Source organism: Cydia splendana, chromosome 24 (assembly GCF_910591565.1).
Source record: "Cydia splendana chromosome 24, ilCydSple1.2, whole genome shotgun sequence".
NCBI classification, from domain to species: domain Eukaryota; kingdom Metazoa; phylum Arthropoda; class Insecta; order Lepidoptera; family Tortricidae; genus Cydia; species Cydia splendana.
The window spans coordinates 9,540,211-9,554,916 of record NC_085983.1 but is presented as its reverse complement, the minus strand read 5'-3'; the positions used below and the strand labels follow the sequence as shown (position 1 = coordinate 9,554,916).

The following is a 14,706-nucleotide window of genomic DNA, read 5'->3' as shown; positions in this document are numbered from 1 at the left end:
AAGTTGGCAGCGATTTTGATAGCCCAGACTTAGGTAGCAAGGGTTATTTGATATTATTTTGACGTGACGAATTATATTGACGTTTAAAATAACACTTGCAGTGTCCGGGCTAGCAATATCGCTGCCCACTTAGCTTGTTCTAACTTAGCAAGGGTTATTCCTCCCTCCCGATACCTAATTTTTAGGGTTCCTTACCCAAAGGGTAAAAACGGGACCCTATTACTAAGACTCCACTGTCCGTCTGTCTGTCACCAGGCTGTATCTCATGAACCGTGATAGCTAGACAGTTGAAATTTTCACAGATGATGTATTTCTGTTGCCGCTGTAACAGCAAATACTAAAAAGTACGGAACCCTCGGTGGGAGAGTCCGACTCACACTTGTTCGGTTTTTTTTTCTTTTTGTTTGGAGTTTGCCTAGAGCCTGGTCAACGTTTTCTAAGGATGGTTTTTGTGTTCACGCTTATTCTACGAGATAATACCCCCGTCACACGATAATGAATTTGCTAACTTAAACTACCCATGGCTAGGTATCATCCGCTTTCGCAGCCAAATAAACTTAAAATTAATTTTACCACTACTGGAAAAGCCTTTAAACATTTAATGTGATCGTAAAAAGCCAATCAGTCTTAATTAAATCTAGATTGCCTGGAAATCCAGGTCGTTCTCAATTGATAGTCAAAATGAAGGCGTTTACACTAGTATTGTTTTCACATATCCTTTTTAATCGTGAGTAATTGATATTAAGTTTTCTTCCTTTAGCTTTTTCAGGAGGCCGGGGTTCGTTTGGAAATAACAACTAATCTCAAGAATTGACGTAGCCACTAGTTTTTACGAAAGCGCCTGCCATCTGATCTTGTAACTCAGAGGGGAATCTAAGTTTTTTTAGTGATTACTTGATTAGTCCTGTCTGTTAGTTTTCTCACGATATTATATTTCAGTTCAGAATACAGTGACTGGTAACCTAAATAAAATAAATCATATTTCATATACCAAAGCTCTGAATAACTCCGCCGGTTACAGATCGAAATAGACGCTTCATATATCATTTTTTTACTTAAATCATTTTCATTTCCGCCTCACGTACGGCGGGGGTCACGTGGAGTGGGGACAAATGGGAATAAACCGTTGCACGACTTGCACGCCCTTAGCATTACCTTATTGCTACCATTAGCACCAACATTAATTGTTGCCAACTGTAGGTAGGTTATGTAGGTTACCTACTTACTAAATCTTTTACTTCATCAGATGTGTTTGCAAGGAAAGAGCCGAAGCCATTCAACTACACAAAGTAAGTAAAAGAACACTATACTTACTTTATAAGTATTTATTGCCTACCTAATTTTAAAGGCCGAACCACACCACGATCAGATTACCAATATTACCATATTGAACGATGATTGTACGAAGCTTGCTGTGCAAACGCGGCCGTTATAAAGAATTAAATTGGCACAATTTTAAATATTGCGTGGCAACGAAAAAGAAACTATTTCTTTTCTGTTGTATTTCACGTCTAATATCTTCTTGTTTTTCTAAAGTTTTATAATCCTTTCGGGTTTCTCGCTACGCTCAATATTGCTTGGGGCTCAAAAATTAGTGCGCTCATCAAAAACTACACAAAGGAGGAGTTTTGGCCGAAGGGTGTCAAGTTCCGGCGGTTCCGCGGCCGGCTCCCGGACACTGCGGGGTTGCGTAATGCACCGCAACCATAGGGAGCGTGCATAAACTATAGGGGGCAGCACAATCGCCGTCTGATTTTTGGCGCGAGGCGTAAATATGAAGTTTATGCTTCCGATGTAGCCCACGAGATGGCAGAACCTACTATGTACAAAAAAACGTACGAGAACGGTAGGTAGATGGTATCACTTGCTTCTACCTTTATTTACACTGTAAATCTGTTATTGTATTTTTCTTCGTGGTGCATTAAAGTGTATTTTACTTACTTGTACTTAATACAAGTTTTTATTTTTCAGAATGTCGGCGAACTTGGACAACCCAAACTTCATAAGGGATCGTTTTAAAAGTAAATAGGTGTACCTACATAATATTTATAGTTTTACATTGTTTAACACGTTCACTGCGAGCGTTGCTATTGACACTGTTTATCCCGTTTCTCCCTAGAGCTAGACCGTAGAGACATTCAAGAAGTAAGAAGAATAGGGAAGAAGGGGGAAAGAATGAGACCAATCACTGCTACGTTCACTACATTAGGTATAAAAATAGACATATTCAAGCAAAGAAGGGCCTTAAAGGATACTGCCTACTACATCAAAGAAGACTACCCTGTGTATGTATTGGAGAAAAGAAGACAATTACAAGAACAAGTACGAGCCGAAAGAGAGAAAGGCAACTTCGCAACAATAAAATATGACAAACTTATTATACAAAGCAATACGAACACTACTGGTAAAAACAAAAGAACACTCTCACTGTCCCCTGAAAGCAACAATTCGACACAGAACGAAAACAAACGATCACAAGCTAGCAAGAAAAATAAAACGCAGGCGCCGATCAAAAGGACGTCCAGTCTATCAGAAGGAGTACTTAAGCCTGGAATTTTGAACTACTTGACCAGCTCTAAAAATTCAAGTAACACTCCGAAACAGCAACAAGACGACGAAAACACTAACATATAGCAATTAGCCCCTCCCTCTCACCTTGATCACATACCACATCAAAGAATAGAAAACGAAATACATCTTCCAAGCCGGTTGGTCACCGTGGAAGAATACGACCAAAACCCTCCAAAAAAGAGAGTAAATAAAAATGAAACCTTAAAAATAGCAACCTATAATGTTAGAACCCTCTCTACCACTGAAAAATACGTAGAATTAACGTACGCTATTCGGAATTTAAACATAGATATACTTGGCTTAGCCGAAACAAGAAGGATGGGACGCAAAATTGAAGAACATAACGATTACATATTCTGCTATGTGGGTGAAACGCCCGGTTTATACGGTGTAGGATTTCTCATAAAAAAAGAATACAAATCAAATATTACACACTTCAGCGGCCTATCTGAAAGAGTCGCATTGCTGCAATTAAAATTCAACGACACAAAGCTATCAGTAATACAAGCATATGCCCCAACACAAAATTCAAACGACGAAGAACTGGAAAGCTTTTATCAAACTCTGCAAAAAGCACATAAGCTCTCAGAAGGCTGTAACAAAATATTGGTCATAGGAGATTTCAACGCTAAAATAGGACAACCAAAAAGCAACGAAAAGCTAGTTATGGGCAGATACGGTTACGGAAAAAGAAATGAAAGAGGTGAAAAGCTCATCCAGTTTGCACTTGAATTCAAACTTTCAATCATGAACTCGTATTTCAAAAAGAAGAATAGCCGAAGATGGACGTGGATATCGCCAGACCAAAAAAAGAAGAATGAAATAGACTTTATACTGTCAAACTCTCCGAAAAATATTACTAATATAGAAGTCCTAAGCAACGTAGAGTTTCCGTCAGATCATCGAATAGTAAGAGCAACATTGTCACTGAAAAATGTAAAAAAGAGCAGAAAACACTTTAAAACCTCAACAACGTCACTGAAAACAGAAGATGAAATAAAAATATTCCTATCTAATCTCGAAAAAAATATTGATGCTATTCCGAGCAACTACAAAGAAAATATTCAGAGCTTTTACGACGCTATCGAGAACTGCATTAAAAATAGCTTAAAAACCGAAGTCACACAACAAGACGAAGAACACAACAACTACTTTTTCAGCGAAACTACAAAACTTGATCAAAAGACGTAGTGAACTTTTGAAAACTGAAAATAAAAGCGGCGAACAGAAAAAAGAATTGTCTACTCTATTTAAACAAACAAGTAAGTCGATAAGAAAAGACTTTAACCTGCACAAGAAAAAGACCATAGAAGCCAACTTAATCCAACACAGAAGCGCTAAAAGAGCTTTTAAACAACTAAACACACACTCCGACTGGATCCAGACACTTAACCGAGGATCGAATCAAGCTAAGTCAAGAAAAGATGTAATATCATGCGCTACGGAATTTTACAGAGACCTCTACGCTACAATTAACTACGACGCGTTACCATCAATAGAATCGGAGAATACCGAAACAAATATAAACGAACCAATCACAATACAGGAAGAAGAAGTTCTGAAACACATTAAAAAACTAAAGCGCGAAAAAAGCCCTGGGCCGGATGGCTTAAGAAATGAGAGTCTCAAAACCGGAGCACCAATACTCACTAAACCACTGACGTGCATATTTAACATGGTCCTAAGCACAGGGCAAGCTCCTAAACAATGGTATAGCTCGGACATCATACTCCTATATAAAAAAGGAAATCCTTTGGACATAGCCAATTACCGCCCCATAAGTCTATTGTCTACTGTGTACAAGCTATTCACCTCTATCATACAAGACAAAATCAAGTCCCAAATAGACAGCATGCAACCAGTAGAACAAGCAGGATTTCGTTCCGGATTTTCAACCATGGACCACATCCACACTATGGAACAAGTCATAGAAAAATATAGTGAGTTTAACAAAACTCTATATATGTGCTTTATCGATTACACAAAAGCTTTCGATAGCATACACCATAACTTCATTTGGAAAGCCCTTAAAACATGTGGAATAAGCCCAGAAATAACTAGAATCCTAATAAACATATACTCAAACAGTGTAAGCAGAGTGAAACTAGAAACCAGAGACAATGAGTTTAAAGTAGGTAGAGGCGTCAGGCAAGGCGACCCACTGTCTCCTAAGCTTTTTATAGCCGTCCTGCAAAACATATTCGCCGATCTGAATTGGGCAACAGAAGGAATCAAAATAAACAATACACGTCTTCACCACCTCAGATTTGCAGACGACATTGTAGTTTTTGCTGAAAACCATCAAAGCCTGGAAAAAATGATACGAGAGCTTAATATAGAGAGCAAGAAAGCTGGTCTGCACATGAACTTAAATAAAACTAAAATAATGACGAACAGCTCTAAAAGTTCAATTTTACTAGACGATGTAGAAATAGAATACGTGGATAGCTACATCTACTTAGGTAAACAGGTATCATTCTCTAAGACGAATAACGAAGACGAGGTTAATAGGCGAATCACCTGTAGTTGGAATAAATATTGGGCGCATAAAGACATATTGAAAGGTGACTACAAGCTAAGTATGAAAAGAACTGTGATGGATACCTGTATTCTACCCTGCTTGACGTATGGGTCCCAGACTTGGGCTTATACAAAAAACATTAAAAACAAAATAAGGAGTTGTCAACGAGCCATGGAACGAAGCATCCTAAACCTAAGAAAAATAAACAAAGTAAAAAGTATAACAATTAGAAAAAAGACAAAATTGACAGATGCATTACATCATTCATTAAAACTGAAATGGCGATGGGCCGGACACTTAGCAAGGAGCACAGACCAACGCTGGACCCTCGCCGCTACCAAATGGGCCGGTCCGGTTGGAAAAAGGAAAGTCGGACATCCACGACAAAGATGGGCGGATGATCTTGTTAAAGTAATCGGCAAAAGCTGGCTAACAGCAGCCCAGGACAGAACGAGGTGGAAGAATCTGGAGGAGGCCTATACCCTACAAGAGGGGTCCCTATAAATTAAGAAACGTAATAAAATAAACTAATATCGATGTAAATTATGTATTTGGGAAATAAAAAAAAGGCTTTATTATCCCGTTTGTTGCGAAAAGCTCCTTAGTCATCACTAAGGCCACCCACGCCATCGCGTGTGATGGTATCTTCAAGCATCACCGGCTTCCGACACGTCACTTCCGACGTGTCGGAGGCGGCATTCGCACTATTTCCCCTCTGCCTAGGTACAATAAGTTACTGATCTAGCGCGGGTAATAAAACTAGTTGCTCTCGGATTTTCAACTAGACCGAGTGCAGTCTCGCGAGTGAACACAGCAGCAGCAAAAATGCGTAACTTCGGTTTTGTAGGAAGTTTCCTTTCTGTACGGAAGTACTTTTATATATTCTGTGGTTTGGTGTTAATGTGTGCAGACGATGCTTACAAGCCTATCATGCCGACGAACTTTCGTGAGCGCTTCAAGCGGCCCTTCGCGCCTGCCTGGATGGACTACTGCGACCCCTATCACTGTAATGACTACCACAAGGTATGTATTAGTGCATAATTGTTTTCCATCGTATTTTGTGGGAAACGTTTTTGCCATGCTACATCAAACATCAAACATCAACATTTATTCAGCAAATAGGCCACAAGGGCACTTTTACACGTCATCATTGAATTTACATACAAGGAAAAATAATAACATCAACAATTTTATAAAATAAAACTAACAATTCAATCTAACGTATTACTACTTCAGTCAACCTCAGTACTTTTTAGGGTTCCGTACCTCAAAAGGAAAAAAACGGAAACCTCGTGCTTCTGTCTGTCTGTCCGTCTGTCACAGCCCATTTTCTCCAAAAGTACTGGACCAATTAAGTTGAAATTTGATACACATATGTATGTACATGGAGGCCACTTTTGGGGGGTAAATGAGAAAATTAAAAAATAATGTTTTTTAAACTATAGGTATCGTGTTACATATAAAATGAAAGAGGTCATTTTGAGAATCTCAGATCTATATTTTTGTAATTTTAAAATAAATAGTTTAGAAGTTATTTAAGAATATAGCCAAAAAATTACCCCCCCCCCCACTTTATCTCCGAAACTACTGAGTCTAAAACGTTTGAAAAAATATACAAAATTTTTCTTATCTATAGATGACAGGAAAACCTATTAGAAGTATGCAGTCAAGCGTGAGTCGGACTAATTACATAGTTTTTGATCCGACTCCTACGGGTTTTTAAAGGCAATTCACTCGCGGTTTCACATATAACAAATACATTGTTGAAAATTGGGTAATGTACGAAACCCTTGGAACGCGAGTCCGACTCGCACTTGGCCGGTTTTGTACAAGACTGACTGAAATAGCAAGATACGTTCGTACGTTTCCGTGTTCTTTGTTTTAGTAATTTATTTTTTGTACAAGTTGGTTATTAAGTTTGATCTTCCCGTCTGGATGGGCGTGGAAAAAAACAGAAATAATAAGTTTTTGGCAAAAATTTTTTTGGTACGAGCTTTTATCGCCGACTGTACTTTTTTTTCCACAGGCAAATAATACTCATCGAGACTATTCTAAAAACCCCAAACACAATTAGGTTTCGTTGTTTTATCACAGAGTTCCTATGGCCACCTCCGGTTTCCATCATCAGATCAGCTCGATGACACCATAATATTGCATTGTCACCCGACTTACGTATGTATGCAAAATTTCAGCTCAATCGGAAATCGGGAAGTGGACCAAATTTAACTTGCAAGATTTGATTACACACAGACAGACAGACAGACAGACAACGGTCAGGTGAAACTAAATAAAAGCTTGTAAAAGAGCAAACATTTATGCATACCTACGTCCTGGGATTGCGCAAACTCGGATTACACGCACGGACCAAATGAACGATTTCCAGCTTAATAATGAGATGTAATCCTTCGTAAAAATCTAAATTGACTTCCCTAAGACATACAGGCAAATTCGAGTTGTAGTTTCGATTGACATAGACATATCTTCAACCAAAAACATCACTTTTGACACTGACCAGTATCATATCGGAAACAGAACAAATAACTAAAACTCTAATTGTCCTTTAATACTTTTGCAGGTGGCCTGCGGCATAAACCGGAGACAGCGCGTGTTCAAATGGTTCCAGAGCGGCTGCCACATCATCCTCAACAACCAGTGCGCCGACTTTAGAGGCAACCTGAGTAAGAACTGTGCGCTCCAGTGCCGGGTGCACTCGGCGCCCTAATAGCTACTTAAAGGCCGACGTGCCCAAGCAGGGCGCTGGGCGCGCTCCAGTGCCGGGCGCATTCGGCTCTCTCATAGCTACATAAATAGTTGGGCAAAGGCTGACGTGCCTAAGTAGGGCGTATTCGGCGCCCAACCTATTAAAAGAGTGGGGCGAAACCCAAAGTAGGTACCTAAATAAGTAGCGCGCTGCGCGCGCTCTAATGCGGGGCGCAGAGGCGTCCTCATACTAAAAGCCCGACGTACGGCTCCTTCGGCACCCTCATACAAAAGACATCACACCCCCTCATACTGAAAGAGTCAGGCGAAGCGCTGCGTTCCGTGCACTTTATTTTACGTAGTTGGTATACAATAAAGATTTTTTGTTAAATCCATGAATCTAGTATTAAAACTGGATCTGGCATGAGGGTGGGGAGAAGTGACCGCGAACAGGATAGTCTTATGTATCTTTCAGTAGGAGTAGCAGCAAAAGAGCTGTAATGTTTGTTTGTCCTTGTCACAGTCTCACATTTTATTTGTTCCCCGCCGTTTTTTAACCGACTTCAATTTCATAGAAGGAGGAGGTTCTGTATTCGGTTGTGGCTATCTTTTTTTTTTTTTCTATGTACGTTCACCGATTACTCCGACATCCGTAGTCCGATTTGAGTAATTCTTTTTTTGTTTGAAAGGAGCTACCTCCGAATTGGTCCCATTTTAATTTGGTTCTGTTCTGATGATTGGATCCCTGAGGAATTGAGGGAACTCCTCAATTTTTAAAGGCACATGCATGGTGTTTTGGGCGTTTTCTTAAGCAACTCGAGCATTTTCTCCCGAAAACCACCAATTTGATGAAGTAGACCTGATGATGATGATTATTTTGATGATAATGATGATGATTTCTTTAAATGTAAGTATGTTCAGCGATTACTCCGGCACCTGTGATCCGATTTGAGTAATTCTTTTTTTGTTTGGAAGAAGTTACCTCCAAGGTGTTTCCGTATTATTTTTGGTTCTGGTCTGATGATGGAATCCATGAGGAATTGAGGGAACTCCTCAATTTTTAAAGGCACGTGTTAAGTGATTTCGGGGTTTTCTAAAGTAACTCGAGCATTTGCTTCCGAAAACCACCAATTTGATGTACTGCAACTGTAGCCTTACCACGAGTTTGACATTGACATATTCGCTAACGTCTTATGCATCTAAATGTAACTTTTTATGCATCTCGCTCACACTAAGGCTAGTACGAGCGAGATGCATAGGAAGTAAGTCACACACATGCTAGCGAATATATCAATGTCAAACTCGTGGTAAGCTGGTAAGGCTACTGATCGGGGGTTAGGGTTAGGAGTTAGGGGTCAGGGATTAAGGGGTCGGGGAATGGCGGTTGAAGGGTTGCTGGTTCAGGATCGAGGGGTTCCTGGATCAGGGGTTGATGTGCTGTGAGCTGTGAGGTTGAGTGATCGGGGGGCTGAGGGATTGAGTCAGTGGCGGGGCGGGCGGATGGATTTAGTTGACAGGAATTATAATTTCCCAGACGGACTCGAGAAAATTCCTGGTTCAGGGTCGAGGGGTTCCTGGATCAGGGGTTGATGCGCTGTGAGGTTGAGTGATCGGGGCGTTGAGGGATTGGGTCAGTGGCGGGGCGGAGGATGGATTAAGTGTAGTAGTGACAGGAATTATAATTTCCCAGACGGACTCGAGAAAATTCCTGACATATTTATTAAAGTAATAGGTACACGAATTTAGTGTTAAACATGATCTTGTTTTTCATTCATGCGTCGCGCTCTTAACAATGCGTTAAAACTAAAAATTGAAAAATAAAAACTTTTTACAAAAAAAAGCAAACCGACTTCAAAAAGGATGAAATAAAATATTATCCTTTTTGAAGTCTATGCGTTACCAACTGATATGTTTGAAGTCGGTGCCAAGCCAAGTAGTAACAATACCAGTCAAAAATAATCAGCTTTATGGCTATAAATCCCATTAGAACTGTACTAATAACTATTACAAATGTGTAAGTAATTTTGTCTGCCTCTTTGTCGCCTTTTCATGGCTAAACAACTGAACCGCTTTAGGTGAAATTTGGCAAGAAGGTAAATTTCTTGAAGTGTTTTATATTTTGAAATGTAGTCCTCTGGATAAGGGACGGGAAATTACTCAGTCCCAATCTCACACTTGCGTGCTATACTTAGACTGTTCGAGCATGAGTAAGAAATGCTCTTTAAAATATACGACGGAAAAAAAAATCATTGGATTTCCACTAATGTGCCGACAAACATGGTACAGACTGCGCCAAGAAGGTTTGATCGTGTGTTCTGAGGCGTGTTCTTAGATACAATCGACGTCAAAGATATACATATTTACACTTTTGCACCTTACTCCTTTGTAATAAGGCGAAAAGTGTAAACATATTTTTAACGTCGACTGTACCTACAGAAAGTACGTTCATTGTCGTCGTGTAAGGCAATCCAACGTAGGTACATCCTTATCGAATCGCACCAAAATCATGGTATGCTTCAAAATTTGGCTTGGCACCGACTTCAAAAATATCAGTTGGTAACGCATAGACTTCAAAAAGGATAATATTTTATTTCATCCTTTTTGAAGTCGGGTTTGCTTTTTTTTGTAAAAAGTTTTTATTTAGTATGGATTATGGTGGTCAACAAATAAATTCGACCAATCACAGTGTCGCATTTGCGTATGTTTTGTCCCTCACGGAAGCACGCGTATACCACTACTATGTACGATCCTACCTTCTATGTTTTCATCCGATTTTCAGAATACGATCAAACCGACACGAAGTTCTGCCACGCCTTCATACTGAACGTCCGGCAAGGCTGCCGCGACTGCGAACCGGACGAGAACTTGGTCTGCGCCGTCAGTCTGGTGGACAACCATGTTACACTGTTCAGGTTCCATTCATTACAGATTTTATTTTATTTGTTAGGTAAACTTACAGCGCAGCACGGTTCCATATATTTTTATCGTCTATCACTATGCGCGTCCCTTTCGCACTTACATACTTGTTAGAACGTGACAGGCATGGTGACAAGGGATAAAAACGCAACCGTGCTACGCCGCTAGGGCCACTTGCACCATTCCACTAACCCGGGGTTAACCGGTTAAACCATGGTTAAACCTGAAATTCCCATGGTTAGGTACCAGTACAATTTGACACTGGGACACCTTATAACCCGGGTTAGTGGGATGGTGCAAACAGTGGCGCTTAGAGCAGGGGTCTCCAAACTTTTTTACCTGAGGGCCATATTGCGCCTCAGAATTTTCGCGCGGGCCACCGTCGGCGCCCGGGGGGGTGTATCTGGGGTTGCTGCTGTTAGGGCTGAACACCTGGTGCCTGGCTCCCGCGGGCCGGATTGGAACGTGGCGCGGGCCGGATTTGGCCCGCGGGTCGGGATTTGGAGACCCCTGAGCTAGAGTAACAAGTTAGGTAATGACATAGAAGCAGTGAGCCATGCAATTACAAGTTTCCACAGGCAGAAACTGCTTAAAGTTGTAGTGAATAAGTAAATCCTTAAAAAACCATCGTATTTTCGCGGAAACGCATGATCGTGTTATTATGATATTTTACAGTACATCTGGTTCTACCATTACGACACTCTGTGGTATAATAAGCACATTACGTAACTACGTCGAAAATTTAAAGGGACATATGTACTGTAAAACCAAAATCTGCGTGTTAAACGTTGTAGGTACGATACACGTGCGAATAGGAAATTTGCAACGCGTGTCGATTTATTGCAAATTTCCTATTTTTCGCACTTGTATCGCAAATAACTGTAAAACAATCTTCCTAGTACAAAAAGTACAACATACTGAGGTTGATTGAAGTAGGATGACTGGATGACAAATACGGAAAAAAAACAACGGGTTGCACTCCGGGAGTGCCGGCAGAAGTGATAACTCAACTCAATGACATTGTAACAGTTTTTCGATCAGGTCACGTGTCCGTCTTACGAATCTTACGGTCACGTGACCTGTCGCGAGTTTAACATTTTTTCCCCATCACAAAAAGTGCACAGCGCCGCTAAAGAAGCTTTCAAAAAATGTATCTGTTTATTTTCAAGTAAGAGGTTAATAGTTGTACAAACAAAAACTCAGTTACAATCTCTATATTTGGAGATAAAGATTCCGAGAATGTACGATGGTATGTTTCATATCACCAAATATCACTATACAGGGTGTTTAGTACATCGTTTGCCAAATTAAAACGGCAGATAGGTTGAGTCATTTGCTATCTTCCCAGGCCTAGAAATTTTTAATTTTGCGCACGTTTTTTTTTCAGCTATGCCAGTTTTTCGTAAATTTCAAATTTATACTTGCGCAGTAGTAAAAAAAACCATGGCCAATTTTTTTTCTAGGCATGAGTAGATAGCAAATGACTCAACCTATTTGCCGTTTTCATTTGACAAACGATGTACCAAACACCCTGTGTAATGTCACTGTATTGTTTGTGACAGAGAGCCCTACTTATAGTGTACTATATGCCTAAGTTAACATATTAACAGTAACTATACGTTACTGTCTGCAACATAAATATGCGACGCACGTAATTGTATAAATAGCATGTAAGCAATAATAGCCTATAAATATGTTATGCTTAGATTTACTTGCTCTCTCTATACTTGAATACCGAGAATATAACACATCTTCGTGTCTCGTTCACTTAATCTCCATTCTACCCTCCAACTACCAACTCATCAGATGGCGACCCTGCCAGAATACATTGTTGTTTTTTTTTTTCAGAGACCGATGCGCGCTACAGTCTACCAACTGCGAATCTAACACATTCGACGGTACTTTTTTTCTATAGTCAGCTAACGAGTAGATGATCCGCCTGATAGAGTTAGACCAAAAAAGTCTGCAACGATTTTGATAGGGGACTATTCATAAAATACGTCATTTCAAATTAGAGGGGGGGGGGGGGGTGTCTGGACATCGGATGACTGTAGCATGAAGTAGGAGGAAATGGGGTCATTTGAAGCATGATTTTTGGATGATTATAGGGGGGGGTCCAAAATCGTCAAAACTCGATGACGTAATTTATGGACAGCCCCTAGGCCACATAGTGCAAGTGTTATTTATACGTCATAATTTCATAGACGGTTGGCTTTAAAACAACACTTGCACTGCGTGCTATCAATATCGCTGCAGACTTTTCTTGGTCTAACTCTATGAAAATAGGACTTTTATAATGACACTCCCTCACTTTGTTATATTGAAATCGTTGCATAGTTAGGTTAGACGGCCTCTCTAATGACTTGCTGTCCTTTACAGAATATGAGGAAGTGGACATGGGACTCTGCGAGTTCTACTTAAAGGAAAGGGCGTTGAAAATAAACTAGAGTACATAATACTAAGGAATCTTTTATTTGCTTAAACAATAAAATAGTTATTTACGAATTTACGATACAAGTGCGGAAAAGAGAAAATTCGAAACGAGTGGCGATAAATTAAAACACGACCGAGGGGAGTGTTTTAAATCGACACGAGTTGCGAATTACCTATTCGCACGTGTATATTATCGTACAACGTTTTACAGTACATATGGCCCTTTAAACTTTTGACATACACACGAAAAGTGTTATTTTACGCACTAGTGCGGGAAAATAGGATCATATGTACTGTAAACACAATTTTACAATCCATTGTACGAGTAGGTAAAGCAGAGACGCTTTCCTGATAGATTTTCGTACATTGACTGCTGCTATCTCTATTGCACGCGCATAATTATACTGCTGGCCCGCCCATGACACAGAATAAGTAATAGTACTACCGTACAGAAAGGACACTTCCTGCAAAATCGAAGTTTGACAGCGATTCAGGGTCGAATCATGATACCCCTTTCTAACTTAAGGCACTATCCCTTTCGGCTATTTAGGGTTACCAAAATTCAAGCCATTATCTTATCTGTGGTCGTGCACGCAAAGGGACGTCAAGTTGTGCCAACCCTAATAATTGCTCGGAGCAATGCTGAGCCGAACGGAGCCGAGTTTGCCCGAAGTCAGGAGTGTCTCCCCGCTGCCCATGATGCCGGTTGTCAATGTCACTGTGAGGGTTTGACATCAGCAAAATAATTATCCTCCTCTATGTGCGAGAGGGATTGGGCTGTAGTCCCTACGCTGACCCAATGCGGGTTGGAGACTTCACATACACCTTTGAATTTCTTCGCAGATGTATGCAATGCAGGTTTCCTCACGATTTTTTCCTTCACCGAAAAACTAGTGGTCAATACAAATAGTGGTGAATATCCACCTACCCACAATCTCTCTGCTTTCCCGTAAGGTTGACTGGTAGAGAATGCTTTTGGCATTAAGTCCGCCTTTTGTGCGATATTTTTTTCTTTTGTGTAATAAAGATTAAATAAATAAGTACATAAATGTTAAATAACGATAGTCCGTACATGAGTTCCGAAAACCTCATTAGTACGATACCAGGATTTGAACCCGCGACCTCCGGATTGAAAGTCGGACGTCAGAGCCACTCGGCCACAACGCTTAAAAAAATCTGTGAAATAATATTTAAACCTTTAAGAAAAGGTCGCACTTGGCCGTTTTTAGGGTTCCGTACCCAAATGGTAAAAACGGGACCCTATTACTAAGACTCCGCTGTCTGTCCGTCTGTCTGTCTGTCACCAGGCTGTAACTCATGAACCGTGATAGCTAAACAGTTGAAATTTTCACAGATGATGTATTTTTGTTGCCGCTATAACAACAAATACTAAAAACAGAAAACAATAATATTTAAGTGGGGCTCCCATACAACAAGCGTGATATTTTTACTGTTTTTTGCGTAATGGTACGGAACCCTTCGTGCGCGAGTCCGACTTGCACTTGTTTGAACATTTATTTAAAGTTTGTTTAACATCGCTTCGATGACTTTAATTATATTTTGTT

The 14,706-nt window shown here is 40.2% G+C and overlaps 1 protein-coding gene across 1 annotated transcript; it reads left to right on the top strand.

Moving 5' to 3' along the window:
• Positions 1 to 636: 636 nt before the first annotated feature.
• Positions 637 to 13,166, top strand: LOC134802452 (uncharacterized). Its single transcript, XM_063775121.1, has 8 exons — positions 637 to 727; positions 1,247 to 1,289; positions 1,972 to 2,021; positions 6,003 to 6,115; positions 7,668 to 7,770; positions 10,572 to 10,704; positions 12,557 to 12,606; positions 13,088 to 13,166. Exons 1-8 carry the CDS (start codon positions 682 to 684, stop codon positions 13,153 to 13,155), a joined length of 606 nt encoding a protein of 201 aa, XP_063631191.1. The 5' UTR covers positions 637 to 681; the 3' UTR covers positions 13,156 to 13,166.
• Positions 13,167 to 14,706: the final 1,540 nt, after the last annotated feature.